Source organism: Caretta caretta, chromosome 5 (assembly GCF_965140235.1).
Source record: "Caretta caretta isolate rCarCar2 chromosome 5, rCarCar1.hap1, whole genome shotgun sequence".
NCBI classification, from domain to species: Eukaryota; Metazoa; Chordata; order Testudines; family Cheloniidae; genus Caretta; species Caretta caretta.
This window is the reverse complement of record NC_134210.1, coordinates 92,256,617-92,277,182: the sequence shown is the minus strand read 5'-3', so window position 1 is coordinate 92,277,182 and position 20,566 is coordinate 92,256,617. Positions and strand designations below refer to the sequence as shown.

At 41.4% G+C, this 20,566-nt stretch overlaps 1 protein-coding gene across 2 annotated transcripts in view; it reads left to right on the top strand.

The window, feature by feature from the left end:
- The window catches only part of NTRK2 (neurotrophic receptor tyrosine kinase 2), a 277,184-nt gene extending 263,960 nt beyond the window's left edge, over positions 1 to 13,224 (top strand). For both annotated transcript variants that reach the window (XM_075128680.1, XM_075128679.1), the window contains exons 17-18: positions 3,719 to 3,877; positions 5,111 to 13,224. In XM_075128680.1, coding sequence (XP_074984781.1) covers positions 3,719 to 3,877; positions 5,111 to 5,296 — 345 coding nt within the window. In that variant the 3' untranslated portion in view covers positions 5,297 to 13,224. The remainder of the gene's footprint in view (positions 1 to 3,718; positions 3,878 to 5,110) is intronic.
- The last annotated feature ends 7,342 nt before the right edge of the window (positions 13,225 to 20,566 follow it).

Sequence of the window (20,566 nt, the reverse complement as noted above, 5' to 3'; positions counted from 1 at the left end):
AGAAAGGGTGGCAATACCCCATACCATGCCACCCTTACTTCACACTGCTGCCTTCAGAGCTGGGCAGCCAGAGAGTGGGAGCTGCTGACTGCGGGCCCAGCTCTGCAGGCAGCAGCACAGAACTAAGGGTGGCAATACCATACTTTGCCATCCTTACTTCTGCGGTGCTGTTGGCGGTGGCTCTGCCTTCAGAGCTGGGCTCCCAGCCAGCAGTCACCGCTTCCCAGCTGCCATCCCTGAAGGCAGCACCGCCGCCAGCAGCAGCGCAGAAATAAGGGTAGCAGCACCGCACCCCTCCCTACAATAACCTTGCAACCCCTTCCCCAGAACTCCTTTTTGGATTAGAACCCCTACAAGTTACCATGAAATTTCAGATTTAAATAGCTGAAATCATGAAATTTATGATTTTTAAAATCCTACATCCATGAAATTGAGCAAAATAGGCTGTGAATTTGGTTGGGCCCTAGTCATGCACCTTCCCTGACTACCATATGCTGATGTCAGTGAAATGACCCCGGCGATCCACCAGCATCTGCAATACCATAGAGAAGTAGCCCTTTCTGTTGATGTACTCTGTCGCAAGATGGCCTGGGGTCAAAATTGGGATATGCGTGCCATCTATCCCCCCACCGCAGTTAGGGAATCCCATGGCTGCAAAGCCATCCACTATTCACCACCCAGAGTCACAGTCCTTCGTAGCAGGAGGCAATTAATGGCCCTGCACACTTGCATCGCCGCAACACCCATGGTGAACATCCCAACTCCAAACTGATTCACGACTGACCGGTAGCAGTCTGGAGTTGCCAGCTTCCACACAGCGATCTCCACTCGCTTTTTCACAGCGAGGGCAGCTCTCATTGTGGTGTCCTTGTGCTGCAGGGCAGGGGCAAGCTCTGCAGACAGTTCCAGGAAGGTGGTTTTGCACATCCAAAAGTTCTGCAGCCCCTGCTCGTCATCCCATATGTGCATCACAATTAAATCCCACTACTTGGTGCTTGTTTCGCAAGCCCAGTAATGATGGTCCACCGTGTGCAGCTGCTCCATGAATGCCAACAGTGATCTTGAATTGTTTCTTTCAGCGGCACATAACAGGGCAGGCACCACCAATTCATTTTCAGATTTGCAGTTCATGAAATACTGCAGGATCAGCTGTGTTGTGTTCATAATGCTTATTACAAGTCTGAAGAGCAGCGCAGGATCTATGCTTTCAGGCAGAGATGGCGAGTGCCGAGTTTACAGGGGAAGTTGAAAAACGGCACAAAATGTCATCGGAAGCTCATGGATTGATGGGACAGAGAAAACTGCATCATGGGGGCAGTGACCCCACCCCCATAATGCACTGCTATCCATTCCCAGAACTTCTAGTGTCAGAAGGTGGTGATTTGAACAGTGGGCTAGCTATCCCTGGTGCAGTGCTCTCTCTGTCGGTGCGAGAGCACCAACTGTGGACACGCTCCACCCACATTATCTGGGTTGAGGGGCAGCAAAAGAGTGCCTATTAATGAAACACATGCCTATGTAGGTTGTGGCACTTCTGTGTATTTTTATGGAATCAATAATGGTGTTGGTCTTTTATGGCAATGTATGCAGCATTATTGCGCTAACAGTGATGATTGTATTTTTGATGTGCTGCACTAACACTGAAGCATGACAAATACATGGGAAAAGATTTACCAATTGCTTTAGAAGTAATCTGAACCCTGACTGAACTTTTATTAGGCTCACATATCATTTGCTGTTTTGACTTCAGAACAAGGAAAATATTTTTTATAACAACTTATGTAAAGTCCCAGAAGGAGGAATGATCTTTCGAAAGACTGGAATCTTGAAAAGTGAAAAATTTGTCCTGATGTGGTTTCATAAACTAAATAATCGGACAGGAGAAAATATATTAATCAAAAATTATATATCCTTTAAAAAGAAAATATTCTTGGAGCCTTTTACAACAGCTCCATTTCAGAGATAATCAGAATGTCATAAAATGGTCATACTGGATTAGACTAATGGTCCATCTAGCCCAGTCTCCTGTCTTCCAACAGTGGCTAATGCCAGATGCTTCAGAGGGAGTGAATAGAACAGGGCAATTTACTGAGTGATCCATTTCCCAGCTTCTAGCAGTCAGTGTCAAATCACGATAGTTCACTAGGTTACATTTGTAAAGGTACTTGAGTGGATTTGTTAATTTGTATGATCAAGTTGAAATGTCATATCAAGGGGCAATAAATAAATTGGAAAATGGAAATAAAAACTTTTTAAAAAAAGAATCAAGGTTAAAGAAGATCCTAGTGTTAAGAAAGTGCAACTGTTTAAGAAAATAAAAAATGCTTTGTGAATATTCATACAGGCCTTGATTCAGAAAGGCACTCCTAAGGAGTTCAACATGTGCTTAAGTACTTTGCTCAATCAGGGTCTGATTCCAGTAGTTACAGATCATTATTAAGCAGATTAGTTAATCCAAAAGAGTGGGGGTGGGGGATTAGGCTATCTAGAAGAGAGTGAATAATTTGTAATAAAAAATCATTCAATAAAATTTGCACCTTTTTCTCTTGGAAAATTATCTAAAAACAGACTGCAGAATTCTTTTATATTTTAATTATTGAAAATTATTTATAGATTTCTTCAGTGCATAAATTTTGGTCTGCAATAATTCATTAGCAATTCACTGTGAATATTTAAAAAATTCACATGGCATTAGTCAATCCCCAGTCCTTCAATTACCTCTGGGTGGATGCAGAATGAAGGTCATAATTAGATATGTGATATGATATTGATTGGGTGACTGATGTAGTTAAAGAACAACAGAATGAGTTTTGAATTGCAGATTCAATTGTAAAATCTGCAAACTGAAATTCATATTGTTGCTTAGTTATTTATGCAATTTGAAAATCACAGTTTGTTGTTTATACATTTTGACATTCTAATTTTGGCAAATATTCAACTTAAAAATTCATTATTCTCAAAGTCTAGTTGACTGGAATGCACTCTTCACTAGAATATTCATGGAAAATTCATTTGCCAGAATAGTAAAGCTTATTCACTGGAATATTTATGAACTGTAAACATAAAAAGGTCATGAACACAGTCAAAGCAAATATATGAATAATTGCAGATTTCTATAGGTGAATATCAATTCTCCCCTCCCAGGTCATGTTCAGTTCTTCATAGGAGAAAGGGAGAAGTCTTGTGGGTCAGGCATGGAATTGGGAATTAAGAGATAAATCACTTTGGCCCTACTTCTACAATGAGCTCCATAGGGACAGACCACTGTGGAGCTCACTTGAAGTCAATAGGGTTCAGTGCAGGACAGGGCAATGTCTGCACAGAACTCATTACATGATACCTTAGTCTCTCTGTGTTGTAAAATGAGTGTGTTAGGGTGGTGTTAGGTTTTGTTCTGTAGTGCTTTGAGTCCCTTGAATAGAAGGTGCTAAATAAGTCCAAAAAATCAGTGTATAATTCAGAAATAATTTCTTTGAAGGTACCACAATGTTGAGAAATCAATCTTGGTAGTGATTGCCATCTATTTGAATTGATTAAGAGATGACTTTATGATAATAGGAAATAATATCTTGCTAATTTCTTTCTTACGAGCTCTTTAAAGTTAATGGGCACAAATACAAAATATCAATATCCACTCCCTTAGTTTGGCATCCATTGTGCACATCTTCACAAGGAACCCATAGGAATTATTTTAAACAAGTTTGTTCTTTTCCATCAGGTTGGTGGTCACACCATGTTGCCCATTCGTTGGATGCCTCCTGAGAGTATCATGTACAGGAAGTTCACCACAGAAAGTGATGTCTGGAGCTTGGGGGTCGTTTTATGGGAAATCTTCACCTATGGCAAACAGCCATGGTATCAGCTCTCAAACAATGAGGTGTGTATAATGCACTGTGGATAACAAAATGTGCTTGAGATGGTGGAGTTTAACTAAAGATATGGATGCCACAAGGGAATCACTCTCTGATTGGAAAGGATAGCACACAAGCTGCAATGTTATTTACTATAAAAATCACTACACACTTGTCAACACTTACGGTATTACCGCAAGTGTCATGTTTTGGGTCCATTTTTCTCTGGCTTTTTTAATTTTTCCCACTAAGAGAGAAGGGTGTTATCCAAGTAGAATATGAGAAAGTTGTGAGGTAGGCTGGAACCTGCCTGGAGTATGGAGAAAAAACTGAGGTGACAAGTGTTGCAGTCGTGCAAAGGAAAGGAGCTGGAGTATCTTCAGCCCAACCTCTGGCAGTCTCTATTACAGGTATCAACCAGTGTGTGTGACTCAAGAACAATGCTGCTGTCCCACCCCAGTCTATAACAAATTGAGGGGATCTGGAAGTCCTTTGAAGCTCAGGAAAACTCTGCCAGGAATGACCCCTTGTATCTCCAGTCGCTGACCACCTGCCACTGTGATGCCTCTATGAGCATGTGGGAGAGGATAGTTCCGAGTGAGAGAGGGGTATGGAGTCTGTATCACAAACCCTACCACAATTAGGGTACTTGTGCTCAGTCTCAACAGAGGCTTGTGTGGGTGCGGGAGCTGAACTTAAACTCTTAGAATGAATTACCCTGTTAAGTAGGGTGAAGGGCATTGGTCCCTCTAAGTTAGGATTTTGGGAGGTTGATGGAACAGATTTGGGAAGCTTATACCATTGTTGCCCGTGATTTACCAGTTCTGTAGACAGAGAATTTCAGTCTACAGGGCTGCCAGTTTAGCCCCTTTCATAAGAAATAAATTCACTCACACTCAGGGCTTGTCTACAGAGGAAAATTGTACTAGTTTTAGGCAAAGTATGAATTTAAACTGCTATAGCTATACCAGTGCCACACCCCATGAGGACCCTCTTATTCCAGATTGCCTTTTTCTGGTTTAGCTGATGTCACTTTGGAAGTGGTTTAAGCCAGTGTTTTTCAAAATTCGGGTTGTGACCCAGTACTAGGTCATGCCATGTAAGGGACTGGGTTGCTTTGCTCAGCACCCAGGGACCCTAGCAGCTCTGGTCAGCACCGCCAACCGGGACGTTCAAAGTCCCATCAGCGATGCTGCCCAGCTAAGGCAGGCTAGTGCCTAGCTATTGCTCCATTGATTCTTTCTTTGCTCTCTCACTAGGTGATCGAGTGCATCACTCAGGGCCGAGTTCTGCAGCGACCTCGCACGTGCCCAAAGGAAGTGTACGACTTGATGCTGGGTTGTTGGCAACGGGAGCCTCACATGAGGCTCAACATCAAAGAAATCCATTCCCTCCTTCAGAACTTGGCCAAGGCTTCTCCAGTTTACCTGGATATTCTAGGCTAGAGCCTCCTAGCATTTCCTCTTATGGGCTGCGTGAATGAATGTGTTCAACGGCCGCTGAACTCCATCAAAATATGTTCTTAACTCTGACAGTAGTAATGACAAAGATGCGGAGAAGCTTTCAAAGGGCAAGCAACGTGCACTTCTCCATCTTTAGACAGAGTATTGACTTTTTTGACATTGTTGAAATGTATCTCTTTTCTCTTTCTCTTTCTGTTTCTCTCATTTTTTCTCTCTCCTTCTATTCAATCTGGCTTCTGCATTATTGTAACTCTGCATAGACAAAGGCCTTAAAAACCTGATCTGTTATATCAGCAGACACTCCAGATTGCCCACAACTAACAATGCCTTGTTGTACTCATGCCTTTGATGTGGATGAAAAAAGGGAAAAAAATATTTGACTCGAACTTTGTGACTTCTGCTGCACAGATACTGGGAGTTTCTCTTGATTCACCTCTACTTTTTTTGCTTCGGCGTGTGGGTGGAAAAAGAAGATTGGTGTTCTCTATTGGAAGCTTATTTCTAGTTGAGATAAAGCCAGATAGAAAGAAAACAGCGCTGTGTGCTCCACTATATGGAGGAACCATGGGATCAGATGGCATCCAACCCTGCTCAAAAACACTGAAATGATATAATGGAAGGAAAGGACTCTGTGCTTTCCTCTGGGAGCCTGTCTGAGGAGCAAAGGGATTGTTTAAAGAGTGTGCTTGGTTAGCACTTTTCATCACCAGATCCAGTACAATGGTCTATGGTAAAAAGAAAAAGATGCTGCCTGCATTGCACTAGATTACACAACACTACGATATGCTAAATACAATCCCTCGGCTTCTCTTAGAGTAGGATATTGTGATAGCACTGGTATGAAAGTGTTCTCCAGCTAGCCTTTGGTAATACAGGCGGAAGCTAGGCTGATTAATGTACAGTATGCATTTCAGGGTCAAGTGTTGAAGCTGAGGACTTTGATCAGACAGGACAAGTTGTAGATGCTGAGGCAAGCTGTAGATACTGTGCTTGTCAGGCAGCATATTCCTACTGCTCTCCTTCTCCATTCCCATTTTTTCACTGTGCAAGCAAAATTGTGCATGGTCTTCGTCGATTAATGCCCTTTGTGTAGAAACTATTGCTCATCTTGTTGTACACCCTGATAGGAATAGCAAATCCATAAAGGTATAACATATATTTAATTAGAGGGAGCTAATGGAGGTCATTAGCTACATTCAGATGTCTTTACATTGTTACAGATATGATACTACGCAAATAATCTAAAACATGGAAATAGTAGATTATGTTTGAGCCATGGCAGGGGTGACAGAATTAAGTCCCTGGAGACAGCTAGATGTGATCCTGCGGTTATCACTTGACATTCATAGCATACAGACACTGAGTTCAGCACCAATTTCTGGTTGATATAGTGGTGTCATTCCCAGCATCCACTGTTCTGTAATTTATTTATATCTGGTTGGAAAGGCATTGTGTGCATACTGTATATGCATGGCCACTGTGCTGATGGCAAGTGCATGGGCATCTATGTTTATTTTTCAAACAGATGCTGAAGATTTAAAATTTAGATTTAGGATTATTTTTCTTATGAACTCTTACAAATGAAAATAAATCTTACCTGTTCCTCAAGAACATTTGCCACCCTCTGTGAGGGGGCTTTGCTGCAAAAAAATTGTCCTTTTTTTTAAAAAAAAAAATATTATGAGCCAGATCAAAGAGTAGTAGTAGTTCTTCATCTTTGTGTTGTGGTTATTTTATTTAATACATTAAGCATTTTATTTTTGTAAATGTTCCCATAATATTTTAATATATAATTTGCTTGCATATATTATTTATTAAAGCACTTTCTTTCTTCCTTCAGTGGCTTTTAAAGCCAGTTCACAGAGATTTTGAACATTTTCAGAAATAAAACAATTGACTTGGCAGTGATGGAGTTGAACCCACCTTGTGTCAGTGAAAAAAGCATTAAAAATAAACTTAATAATGTAACTATAAAGCCATATGCAGTATCTCTTTAATAAACCAGATGTTATTTCTGAACCACTAAAACTGGAAATTAAAAAAAAAAAAAAGCCAGACGAGGACTCATACAAAATAGGCTTTAAGATTTTATCTGGGCTGTCTTAGAAGTTTGAATAGCAATAGCCCTGTTAAAAAAAGATTGAACATTCAGGGAAACCCATTCTCTTGAGGGCCTGAGTTTTATGTTTTTAAGAAATTCAGTTTCAATATAACAGAAAGTGGAAAAGAAAATGTAAAGTGTTGAAATCCACTGAGACTACCCTTTTAGTGTGAGGAGGGAAGAGTTGTGTATTTGGGAAGGGAAGTACAAAATTCCTACCTGTTGTATTCTGTCATAGTTCCTTATGCCCTTTAGAAAAATGTATCCTTTTTGTCTCCAAGATATTGTTCTCTCTGAGCAATGACCCGAACCTGAAAGCAAACAGGTAGGTTTTGCAAGAACTGATGGAATGTATACTAAAAATGAAGGGAAAAAATACAATTTGATCTAGTGGCATCCGTTTTTCATTACTAAAAGAGCATACTAGAGTCATGTATGGGGGAAATATAGTGTGTTAGAATACACTGTGCAACAGCACATCAGTATGTCAAACTTAAAGGACCAAATGTTCTACAGAGCCAAAAATATGGATAAACTTGGCCTATATCACACATGTGAACAGTAGTCCATAAAAGCTATAATTAGTGTAGATTAGCTATTAACTAAAGCTAAACCAATTTTTGCATTTATTCATAAGAAGGTGCGTAAGTGTAGCAAAATGAGTGGAAAAGAGAAAAAGAAGTATGTTCAAATGGCAATGAGGGGTGAGTGTATGTACAGACATTTGTCATGCTTGCAACTTCAGCTAAATCTTGTACACTGAGAAAATATGACAATCAGGCTCATTACAAAATCTTTCTGGACTATGCTACAAACCGATCATATATATATAATATATATTATATATATGTGTTTACATAGGGTGTGTATATATACATGGTATATACATATATGTATATGTGTGTTATAAATATTTGATTTATACATATGCAGACATACGTATACAGTATGTGTGATTGTGTGTATATGTATAAATTTACATATACATATATTCTAACATGATAATTAGGGTACAGTGTTATTAATAAAGTCCGCTAAATAACCAAAATCTTTTTTTCCTTTGGTATTTCTTTTTCTATGTTTATAAGATTTAACTTTTTATGTGAATGCAGTTCCGCATGGGTGGAGGAAGTACTAAAATGCCAGAGATATTTTTAACAATCAACGTTTTTTCCCAAATGATTGTATAAAAGCAGCCCCTCTGTTAGTGTCTAATATTCATTGATTTCTCACAGAGAAATGAACAGATTGGCTTCAAACTTCCTAGAAGAAAGTTTGGTTTGAAATAATTTCTGTTTTTGTGCTATTATTGTTGTATTGTTCAACAGCAGCACGACAGCTCCAATGGCATTTTGCACTTCTCTTCAGTTACAAAATAATTCCAAGAATGAGCTGGAATTTTCAGACTGCAACACAACTGGTAGACCCATGGTGAGAACTCCAAAACCCTGCAGTAAGAATAGCAGCAGCTAGTATTGGGAATTTCCCACATTCTCTCCTTTACCCTCAGTAAAGCTGCAGAACTCAGCAACCAGCTGTAGTGAACAGTATTTGTAAAGCAACCGTACCCCATGATGCATGATGGAACTTCTTTTTACATAGGAGTTCATTCATTTTAATTTATAAACCAATATATTTATATATTGTCTACAGTTCAATAAATTACTTCTGTCTCTCTCTCTCTCTCTCTCTCTGCTCTTTGGCGATATTTTTGTTGTGTTTGATATAGACTTTCACAGAACACTTTAAAGATAAAAGAAACACCCCAATAAAGCAAACACTGGCTGACTAAGTTACAGTGCATATACGTAATAACAAGACTGTCTCCAGGTTGGTACAGCCTGTAAAAGAAATTCAAATATTGTTGTAAGAATGTGGGGGTGGGAAGGGGGGTTGGGGTTTCTGGCTGAAGATGAAGGTTTGGATAGCACAGGAAGCTGTATTTTCTTGTTGTCAGGGCTGGGATGAACCACTGCTGCTCTGAGTCAAGAGGTCCTTGAAGAGCCTTAGTTAATTTACTTTATTTTATTTTTTGCTACATTCATCACAAATATGAAGCAAAAAAAAAAAAGTCTACAATGTTGCAGGGAAAACACTGTGAATTTCACAACAGCAACCAAGTGACTATTTTGCCATATTTTTAAAGTACGTCTCAGGAGAAGAAATGGGAAATGATGGGTATATTATTTTCTTGTCTATGCATTCTAGGCCAGGTCTATGGATTTTTTTTGTTTGCTTGTAAAAAGTTCTGAGTGAAGATTAGCTGAAATGTATTTTATAAACACAGAATACTTTGGGCAAGCATAGCAGAAGCTGCTTCTAGCAAGGCTGATGGACAGGAAGGCATAAGAGAACAACAATCAAATCAAATCTTTTCAGAGGCCTATATCTTGCAGCTTATATGTATTGTTCTGTAACTTAAAGAAAAACAAATGTTGAACAAGCAGCTGAGAATTTTATATACAAGTAAATCACTTCAGTATGGATATTTAATTACATCACCAATAGAGAAAGATTCAAGTTATTATGAAATATTTGCCCCAGCCCTGCTCTCTACCTACACTTCATATATATATTTATATATATGTATTTCTAGATACCACTCTCGAGAGAGAGAGTGAGAGAGAGAGAGGGAGATACCTACATATAAATATAAATCTCTATATTTGTCACTAAAACTGTGACCTGGTGTTTACAGCTATCTTTCTCCTTTCTTTTTCTTTTTCACTGTGATGTCTCTGTGCAGATATTTAGTGGTTCTTGTTTTGCAGTTTGTTGTAGAAATTCATTGCTTTAAAAGATCCATTGCATCTTGGCTGATTTTGAAGTGATGCCTGAGTATCAGTGTTAAAAGATTTGTTTGTGAATCATGTGACCAGCTTCTGTCAACATGACATGGGTAGTCTCTTGTACTACAGTGTATTTAATACAAATGATGTCTTTCAATAAACAGTGTCATCCAAAAGAAAGACTGTAAGTGATACAATGATGATTACTTTAAAAATGTATACAATTTTAATGAAACATTGTGTGGTATTTTCTTTTATTTAAATCCTGTTTAAAAAAACGTGGTAAATAATGAATGGCTAAATGTGCTTGGAAATGTGACATATTTACAGTCTAAAATAATGATAAAAAACATTCAGGTACTATACTCCTATGAGATGAAAGAAGCATCACATACAAAACATTTATGAAATTTGCTACCTGTATTTACACAATTAGGGCTATTAAAAAAGTCCTAAAGTGAACCCACTCGAAAATTTGGGTACATGTGCATGTGAATACTTGTTTGTCATACAGCTATCCATATAGCATATGTTGTCCTGCAATAAGGTGCTTATCAGTAGGTGAAAGTACTTTCTGGATACAGTTTATGTGCATGTTCTCAAAATGTGTCTCATAATCCACAGCACCACTAATAAACTAGCTAAGATTAGGGTTTGGGTTTCTTCCTTGTCCCAATGTAGTATTAAAATGATGTGAACAAATGTAGCATTAATTCAAGGCCAGCCTGTATAGTAGCTGAAACTCCTAAATAGTAATATATAATAAAAGCAGTGTTTATACATTCAACATGGCTTCAGCCGCCTAATTGAAGATCCCACTGTAGGTTATTGATTTACCCAAGTGTAACCCCCACAACTTCTGGGTGTGGTGTTCTTTCCCATCTAGTGGCACCGAGACCACCTAGAGAGAGAGGGAGACACTGAAATTAGTGCCAGGTTTCAGAGTAGCAGCCGTGCTAGTCTGTATCCACAAAAAGAAAAGGAGGACTTGTGGCACCTTAGAGACTAACAACAAGTCCTCCTTTTCTGTCTGAGATTCATGAGTTTGCGCAACAGCTTTAGCTACCAGCCAGTTGGCTTTAAGCTCAGATGGTAGAGGCTCATGCACGAAGCTCCAGAGGTCCCAGATTCGATCCCGCCCACTGACGACCGGGGTCTGTTGGCGTTACACAAAGCCTTCAGGTTTAAAGGATACCAATAGGAAAGCCACTGTATGGCTACAACTGTTTGGCTTTGCCAAGAGATCTGCTTGAGATTGCAGGAGCTTGCTGTCATTCTAAAAGTCTGAAGGGAAATTATCAGGTAAAGAGCAGCCCAGCACAAGACTGGTCTAATGCCATGAAAATAGCATGAAGATCTGTGCTAGTAAATTAGTTGTCAATGTATCATTCAGTCAGTGGGAAGCGAGCCTCCTAGTGTGGGCTGACAGACTCGGGCCAGCAAGGCTCCCATTAGCACTCTACAAAGAGCTGTCTAGACAGACTTTGAAGTTGTGGCTCAGGCTGAAGCTCGGCCTCTGAAGCCTAGGGAAACTTGCTTCCATAGGTTGTAAAGACATACCCTTAGGGTCATATTATACCATTTCATGGTGACTATGCAGGATGCAGATAGAGCAGGAGTATGTCATACTCTCAGATCTTGATTGCTGAAATGAAACTCCTAGCCATTATGGCCTTGGCTCCACTAGAGAACTGACTTGGTTGTGATTGTACTGGATACACTGAACCACTTGAAGTGGAAAAGATTCAGTGTATCCACACTCCCCATGCTGAGTGGGTTTATGTTTTTCCCCTCGTCCACACTAGTGCTGTCTTAAACCATTTCACATAAACCTGGCCATACATTCTAGGTGACGTTGCAAGGCCACACATGTGCACTGTGAGACACTAGTGGGAAGCCTAGTTAAATTGTTACAGCTTGCCTGTATCCACACTGACACTGAACTACTTAAGCTTTAACTAGTTATTAACCCTGCTAAAAGATAACCTCTTCTAGCTGAGTATTACGCTGGTTGGGGTATTTCTCTATGTGTATGCAGCATTCTGCAAACATTCTAAGGGTTATCACTGGTTTAATTTCTTTAGTATAGACCAGGCCAATGTGACAGTTCACACAGTTGTGCTAACAGGACTCCTCCACCTCTCTAGCAGCACAGCAACCCAAGGTACCATGTAGCAGCGGGCCGCCCAGCTTATGCAGTACCCCTCTCAAGGATGGTGGTGTCATGCATGCAGTAGGAATTAATAAAGCATAAGAGCTGCACCCTTGCTTATTGCCAATCAGGTGGAGGGGACCATGGGGCCCTTAGAACCTGATCAGTGGGAGATTTGCCAGCAGTACTGGATGAGGTTCTTACTCAAGATCATGAAGGTTTGATCCAGGACCATCTGCTAAAGCAAGAAATTGTCATAGCTGTTGTTCTGTAGCACCTACTTGGCTAAGAGCAGTGCTACTAAATGCACAGTACTTAGAGTATCGCTACAAATGAGGGGTTTACCTTAAGGTTTTCATATTACTGGCATTGTTGTTATCATCTTTGCCCCGACAACTGTAATGATAAAATTTGGTTTTGACTGCACATAGGTATGCCTTAGAGAGGCTGACAAGCTTGCAGATCATCTCAATATTTTCAGTGAGTGATGGACAAACTGTAATGGTTTGTTAAAGCCTTTTGTTATCTCCCCACCACAAACTGCTAGCCAAGAATACTCACCTATGTGTGACTTTATATAATAATGGTTTGCAAAAGATTGTCAGCTGTGTCTTTGACATATTAATAATGTATTCAGAAACCCCTTTACGCTTCCTGTTTCTTTCTTCTCCTTAGAGAGCATAAACTTATTTTAAAAGTTGTAGGGGAAAAATTGGATGTTCAACCCAATTGCTGTGGCTGTTATTGTTTTAGAAACTTTCACAATTGATTTTGTGCTGAAAAAGACTGTCAATCCTGAGTATTAAATGCTTCAAATACCTGTAAGATCAATAATCTTGATAACTGTATTAAAAAACCATTCACAGTTTCTTATTGATTACTCCTGTTAGTATTTCAATGGACATAATTTCTTTTGAGGTCAGTGGAAAAGTTCATGTTACAAAGAATAATAAAAGCCTGTGAAATAATAAAAATATATTTGAATAAGTAAAAGAGGACCAATCATACTCTGACAAACTAGATCCTCCAGGATCACTTATAAAAATAAATTTATTATGCATTGGGTTCAAATATGTGCTAGGCAGTTATCATCCAAGCAACCTTCTCTGAGAGTTTTCCTGTCTCTCTAGCAAAGGAAGACAGAAGGCAGAAGATTCTGAAAGATTCTGGCTAAGTAAATGGTGAAGGCTGTGGGGCTATGGTTTTGTGGAACACTGGCCCATCTTCTTTGGGGAGAGAGGGCTGTATAGTTTGGATGGCTTCCACCTCAGTAGAAGGGGGACTAATTTCCTCAGGGACAGGCTGGCTAGAGCAGTCAGGTGGGGGTTAAATTAATAGCAAAAGGGAAGGGTAAAAAGAGGGATGATCTGAGAACTCAGTGAGCACAAAATTGAGATGTTGAGAACAAAATTAATCAAGGAACCAAACGACAAAAAGAGAAGAAATTCTTAAATTGACTATTCACAAATACTAGAAGCCTGGGTAACAAACAAGAGGAATTGGAATTGCTCATTTATGAGCATAAATTCAATCTATGTGATATTATGGAAACCTGGTGGGATGATTCACACAATTGGAATGTTCAAATCAATGGTTATATGCTATTTAGGAAGGATCGAGTGGGTAAAAGGGGAGGGGGAGTGGCACTGTAAGTCAAAATGGTATTACCTGTTTCCAAGTCACGGATAACGCAAAGGAAAATGATTTTGAATGCTTATGGATTAATGTCCTAACAGATATAGCACAAGATGGGGTACTAGTTGATGTCTGCTATATATAGGGTGACCAGATCACAAGAGTAAAGTATCAGGACACAATGGTGGGGGGGTGGAGGCAGCCATAGGCACACAGCCCCGACCAGAGCCATGGGGGAGGGGGACACACAGCCCTAGGAAGCTGCAAGGGGGGGAAGGGGCATATGGCCTCTGTTGCAGCCCCTGCTTGGGGTTCATGGCCCCAGCTCCAGCTCCCGGCAGAAGCCATGGCGTGGGGGCGCAGGGCCCCGATCCAGCCCCCGGTTGAAGCCATGGGGCAGGGGCGCATGATCCCAGTTCCAGCCCTGGCTATGCTGCTGGCTCAGCCCAGCTGACAGTCACCTCACTTCCCAGCAGGGCCAGTGAGTGTGACCAGGGGAGGGGGCAGGTCATAGGGGAGTGAGTGGCTAGGAGGTCGGCGGTGGGGCACTGGGCTGTGAGGGGGTGGAGGACGCTGAGCAGTGGGGGAGATTTGTGTGTTTTGGGGTGCTAGGTAGTGGGGGTCTGTGTGGGGCACTATGTAGTTGTGGTGGTGGGGCTGTGGGGAAGGGTAGTGGGGGAGGGGGAGATCTGTGTGTGTTGGGGAACTAGGGAGTGGGTGGGTTCTGTGGGGTGCTGGGCAGTTGTGGTGGGGCTGTGGGGGGCAGGGAGAGTTCTGGGCAGCAGTGGTGGTGTGCAGTGCACTGTGCATTTGTGTTGTATTGGAAGGGCTATGGGAGGCGTGCTGAGCATAGTGGGTCCAGGGGACATTGGGCATAGCAGATCCTGGAGGGTCGGGTGAGGGAGCTGTGTGGTGCAGCATGGCCCCACACCCATACAGGAAGGGGCACGCTGGCTGCACAGGGCCAGGTGGCCCAGTGTGCATCTGACCATGTCATGCATGCTCCATTGCCCCTGGCAGGCCCCTGCCTGCTGCTTGCCTCCTCACTGGAGGGCTGGGGCAGGGGGAGGAAGTGCAGGGGCATGGTCCCAGCTGCGCCTACCTGGGGCAGCTTCCGGGAAGCTGCCGGCAGGTCCCTCTGAGTCCTAGGGTCAGGGGTGGCTGGGTGGGGGGTCTCCATGTGCTGCTCCCACCACAAGTGCCAGCTCTGCTGCTCCCATTGGCTGGAACCTTGCCAATGGGAGCTGTGGGGGCAGGGTTTGCATGGTGCAGGCAGCACGCAGAGCCCCCTCGCTGCCCCTGACCCTAGAAGCCAGAGGGACCTACCTGGGGTGGGGTTGGGATCCCAGCAGCACTTACCTGGGGCAGCTCTGGAGAACTGGCCAGCAGGTCCTTCTGGCTTCTAGGGTCGGGGCAGCCAGGGGACTCTGCACGCTGCCCACGCCTGCACCCCTGCAGGCCCTACAGCTGCAGCTCCCATTGGCCGCGACAGAGCTGGCGCTGGTGGTGGGCGCAGCATGCAGAGACCCCGCTGGCTACCCAGTGCCTACAGGCCGCAGGGTCCTGCCGGCCACTTCCCAGGAGCTGCATGGGAGTCTGCCAGCTAGGGTGACCAATCCACTCCAGCCCCACGCCAAAATATCGGGACAAATGACATCCCGACCATACATCGGTCAGGACATGGGACAAACAACTAAATATCGGGACAGTCCTGATTTTATCAGGACTTCTGGTCACCCTAGCTATATAACACAAAATCACACTAGAGAACAGCATGACTATCTCCTTACGCACCTATCTACAAAGAGGGAAAATGTGATCATGGGGAACTTCAATTTGAGTGACATATGCCGGAGGTCTCATGCTGCCAATACTAAAACATCCTTGGAATTTTTAAACGTTATAGATGACAATTTCCTAACTCAAAAAATGTTGCAGCCAACACAGGAGAATTCTATGTTAGACTTGTCCTAACAAATAAAGAGGAACTGTTTTTCACAGAAATCAAAAGTTAATGGTAGCTTAGGAACAAGCGATCATGACCTGATCATATTTATAATGTGCAAGCAAAATAAAGTCCAGACGAGTAATTACACACACACACAAAATATTTAAATAAGGCCAGTTTCACAAAGCAGAAAACAATTAACAGCCAAACCCACTGGGAGGATGATTTTAATCAGAAACATTTCAACGATAATGGAGAATCATTGAAGAACATCTTACCAGATGGCCAAAAAGCCACAATCCCACCAATGAGAAAGCAGTGCTGGTTTAAAAGCGGGCCTGATGTAGAGGGGACTTGAAGGCAGCTTTAAGATACAAGGAGAAATTATGACCAGCAGAGTTAAGGACAATAAAAAGGAGTTTTTAAAATATATTAGGAACAAAAAGAATCCTGACAATGGTATTGGTTCATTGCTAGATGGAAATGGCAGAATTATCAATAATAATGCCGAAAAGGCAGAGGTGTTCAATAAATATTTCTGTTCTGTGTTTGGGGAAAAAACAGATTACATAATCTCATCATATGGTGATGATAATACCCTGTCCATTCCACCTGTGTGTCTAGAGGATGGTAAACAGGCGCTACTAAAGCTAGACATTTTTAAATTAGCAGGTCCAGATAACTTCCTCCGAGAGGTTTAAAAAAGTTGTCTGAGGAGCTCGCTGGACCACGAATGTTGATTTTCAATAAGTCTTGGAATACTGAGGAAATTCCAGAAGACTGCAAGAAATGTTGTGCTAATTTTAGAAACGGGTAAACAGGATGACCTTGGTAATTATAGGCCTGTCAGCCTGACATCGATCCCAGGCATGCTAATGAAAAGGCTGATACTGGGCTCGATTAATAATGAACTAAAGGAGGATAATGTAATTAAGGCAAATTAGCGTGGGTTTGATGAAACTAGATCCTGTCACACTAACTTGTTTGCTTTTTTTTTATGAGTTTACAAATTGGATTGATGAAGGTAATTATGTTGACATAATACACTGACTTGGTAGCACACAACATTTCGACTACAAGACTTGAAAAATATAAAATTAACATGGCACACATTCAATGGATTAAAAACTGACTAACTGATAGGTCTCAAAATTTCACTGTTAACGGGATTCGTCACTGAGCTGGTCTGTTTCAAGCAGAGAACCCTCTAGACGCAGTTCTTGGCCATTAGCTGTTTAACATCTTTATGAATGACCTGGAAGAAAACATGAAATCATCATTAATAAAGTCTGCAGCTCACAGAAAAATTGGGGGAGTGGTAAATAATGAAGAAGACAGGTCACTGATTCAGAGCAATCTAGATTGCTTGGTAAATTGGGTACTGGCAACACTAACATGGCTAAATATAAATGTATACATCTGGGAACAAAAAATGTATGCCATATTAACAGGATGGGGGACTTTATCCTTGGGAGCAGTGACTCTGAAAAATATTTGGGGTGTGGGTGAATAATCATCTGAACATGAGCTCCCAATGTGACACTGTGGCCAAAAGAGCTAATGCAATCTAAATAGGAATCTCAAGTAGGAGTAGAGAAATTATTTTACCTCTGTATTTGGTTACACAGTGTGACCATTACTGGAATATTGCTTCCAGTTCTGGTGCCCGCAATTCAAGAAAGATGTTGATTGATTGGTGACCGTTCAGAGAAGAGGCATGAGAATGATTAAAGGATTATAAACCATGCCTTGTAGTGATTGACTCAAGGAGCTCAATCTATTTATTTTAACAAAGAGAAGATTAATAGGTGATTTGCTTACAGTTTCTAAGTTCCTACATGGAACTAATATTTAATAATGAGCTCTTCTATCTAGCCAAGAAAATATAACATTGTCTGGGAGTTGAAGCTAGACAAATTCAGACAGGAAATAAGATGTGCATTTTTAATGGTGAGAGTAATTAACCACTGGAACAATTTACCAAGGGTTGTGGGGGATTCTCTGTCACTGACAATTTTTAAATCAAGATTTGATGTTTTTCTAAAAGCTCTGCTCTAGGAATTGTTTTGGGGAATTGCGAGGGCCTGTGGTACACCGGATTTAAGACTAGAAGATCACAGTGGTCCTTTCTGGCCTTAGAATCTATGCAAACATAGCAAATAAAAAGATATGACACAATCACTGTTTCAAAGAGTTTGCCATCTAAGGCTTTGACCCTCCAACTTGTAGAGCATGGACTGATCCTCGTATCTGTATGGAGCCCTTTTGGCTACTGTGGGGTAGTGTGTGATCTCAAGTATTGCAGTATTTTAGATGTGAGGCAATGAATAAAAGAGGGAATTGCTAATGTTAGCTTCTTGGGCTGACCATGATATGCATATAAAAATATACCATCAACAACAAATCAACAAAAAAATAGAATTGAGCCAAGATAAGGAACCAATAAGGCTGCTGAAAGCAGAAGGAATTCATTGTGTCTTGAGCGCATTCTGAATGAGCACTTAACAAAGTGCATGATATGTGTACACAGGGGAGAGGAAGAGGTGGATGAGGAGATATTAGAGCTCAAAGTCATGTTCCAATTAGAAACCACCTTAATTAAAAATACAGTGTAAAACAACTAAATATATGTTAACATCTTTTGGCAACTTCTTTATGTTTACTGCTCCAATTTGTGAGCTCAAAGCAATAATAAGAACATGCAAGTAAAGCAGAGATGGGCCAAACCACTTCAATGTACTTTGTGTGCCTCTTATTCAAGACTACAGTGTTACTAGGCCTATGGGGAGAAGCATTTTATGATTGTGCAAGATGTTCTGTACCTATCCCTGACTGACGTCTACTAGTCCAAAGTGGTTCTGGAGGCAGGGCTTATATTGTTCTTAAAGATGAGCCAGCTTTGCCATTACATGATGATGGAATTCTGTTGGTTTAAATACATGTAGAAAGTTACTGCTTCCTCTGATGAAAAGAGGGGAATATATTTTCATATGAGATAGCATTTACAGAGTGAAAAGTGATCTGAATCTGCCACTCAGCCAGGGTAGAGGCTGATTTGGGAGGTTGTGACACAACTAAGACTAACAGCAAATAGTGATATCAACAAACCCAAGAATTAAAAAGAAAAGGAGTACTTGTGGCACCTTAGAGACTAACCAATTTATTTGAGCATGAGCTTTCGTGAGCTACAGCTCACTTCAACAGAACGCCACTAGCGGTCACCTTCAGCCCCCAACTAAAACCCCTCCAACGCATTATTAAGGATCTACAACCTATCCTAAAGGATGACCCAACACTCTCACAAGTCTTGGGAGACAGGCCAGTCCTTGCCTACAGACAGCCCCGCAACCTGAAGCAAATACTCACCAACAACCACATACCACACAACAGAACCACTAACCCAGGAACTTATCCTTGCAACAAAGCCCGTTGCCAATTGTGCCCACATATCTATTCAGGGGACACCATCACAGGGCCTAATAACATCAGCCACACTATCAGAGGCTCATTCACCTGCACATCCACCAATGTGATATATGCCATCATGTGCCAGCAATGCCCCTCTGCCATGTACATTGGTCAAACTGGACAGTCTCTACGTAAAAGAATAAATGGACACAAATCAGATGTCAAGAATTATAACATTCATAAACCAGTCGGAGAACACTTCAATCTCTCTGGTCACGCAATCACAGACATGAAGGTCGCTATCTTAAAACAAAAAAACTTCAAATCCAGACTCCAGCGAGAAACTGCTGAATTGGAATTCATTTGCAAATTGGATACTATTAATTTAGGCTTAAATAGAGACTGGGAGTGGCTAAGTCATTATGCAAGGTAGCCTGTTTCCTCTTGTTTTTTCCTACCCCCCCCCCCCAGATGTTCTGGTTTAACTTGGATTTAAACCTGAAGAGTGGTCAGTTTAGATGAGCTATTACCAGCAGGAGAGTGAGTTTGTGTGTGTATGGGGGTGGGGGGGATGTGAGAAAACCTTGATCTATGCAGGAAATAGCCCGACTTGATTATGTAAAGAGTTGTCACTTTGGATGGGCTAGCACCAGCAGGAGAGTGAATTTGTGTGTGGGGGGTGGAGGGTGAGAAAACCTGGATTTGTGCTGGAAATGGCCCACCTGTTGATCACTTTAGATAAGCTATTACCAGCAGGACAGTGGGGTGGGAGGAGGTATTGTTTCATATTCTCTGTGTGTATATAAAGTCTGCTGCAGTTTCCACGGTAAACATCTGATGAAGTGAGCTGTAGCTCACGAAAGCTCATGCTCAAATAAATTGGTTAGTCTCTAAGGTGCCACAAGTACTCCTTTTCTTTTTGCGAATACAGACTAACACGGCTGTTCCTCTGAAACCAAGAATTAAACAAATCAGAAGACAAGTTACCAACAAAAATCCATGGGTTCAGATTCTCTTCTCAGTCACACTGCTGGAAACACAGAATAACTTCATTGACTTCAAACAAGCTGTCCTGCAAAATCAGAATTGCTGAGGCTGGAATAATAAGGATAAACAATTTTGCACCTTTTAGTTCAGAACCTCAAACCAATTTACAAACATCACTTGTGATGGCGTGGACCATAGAGATAGAGTCCTTTGGGTAGGAGTACTTTCCTTC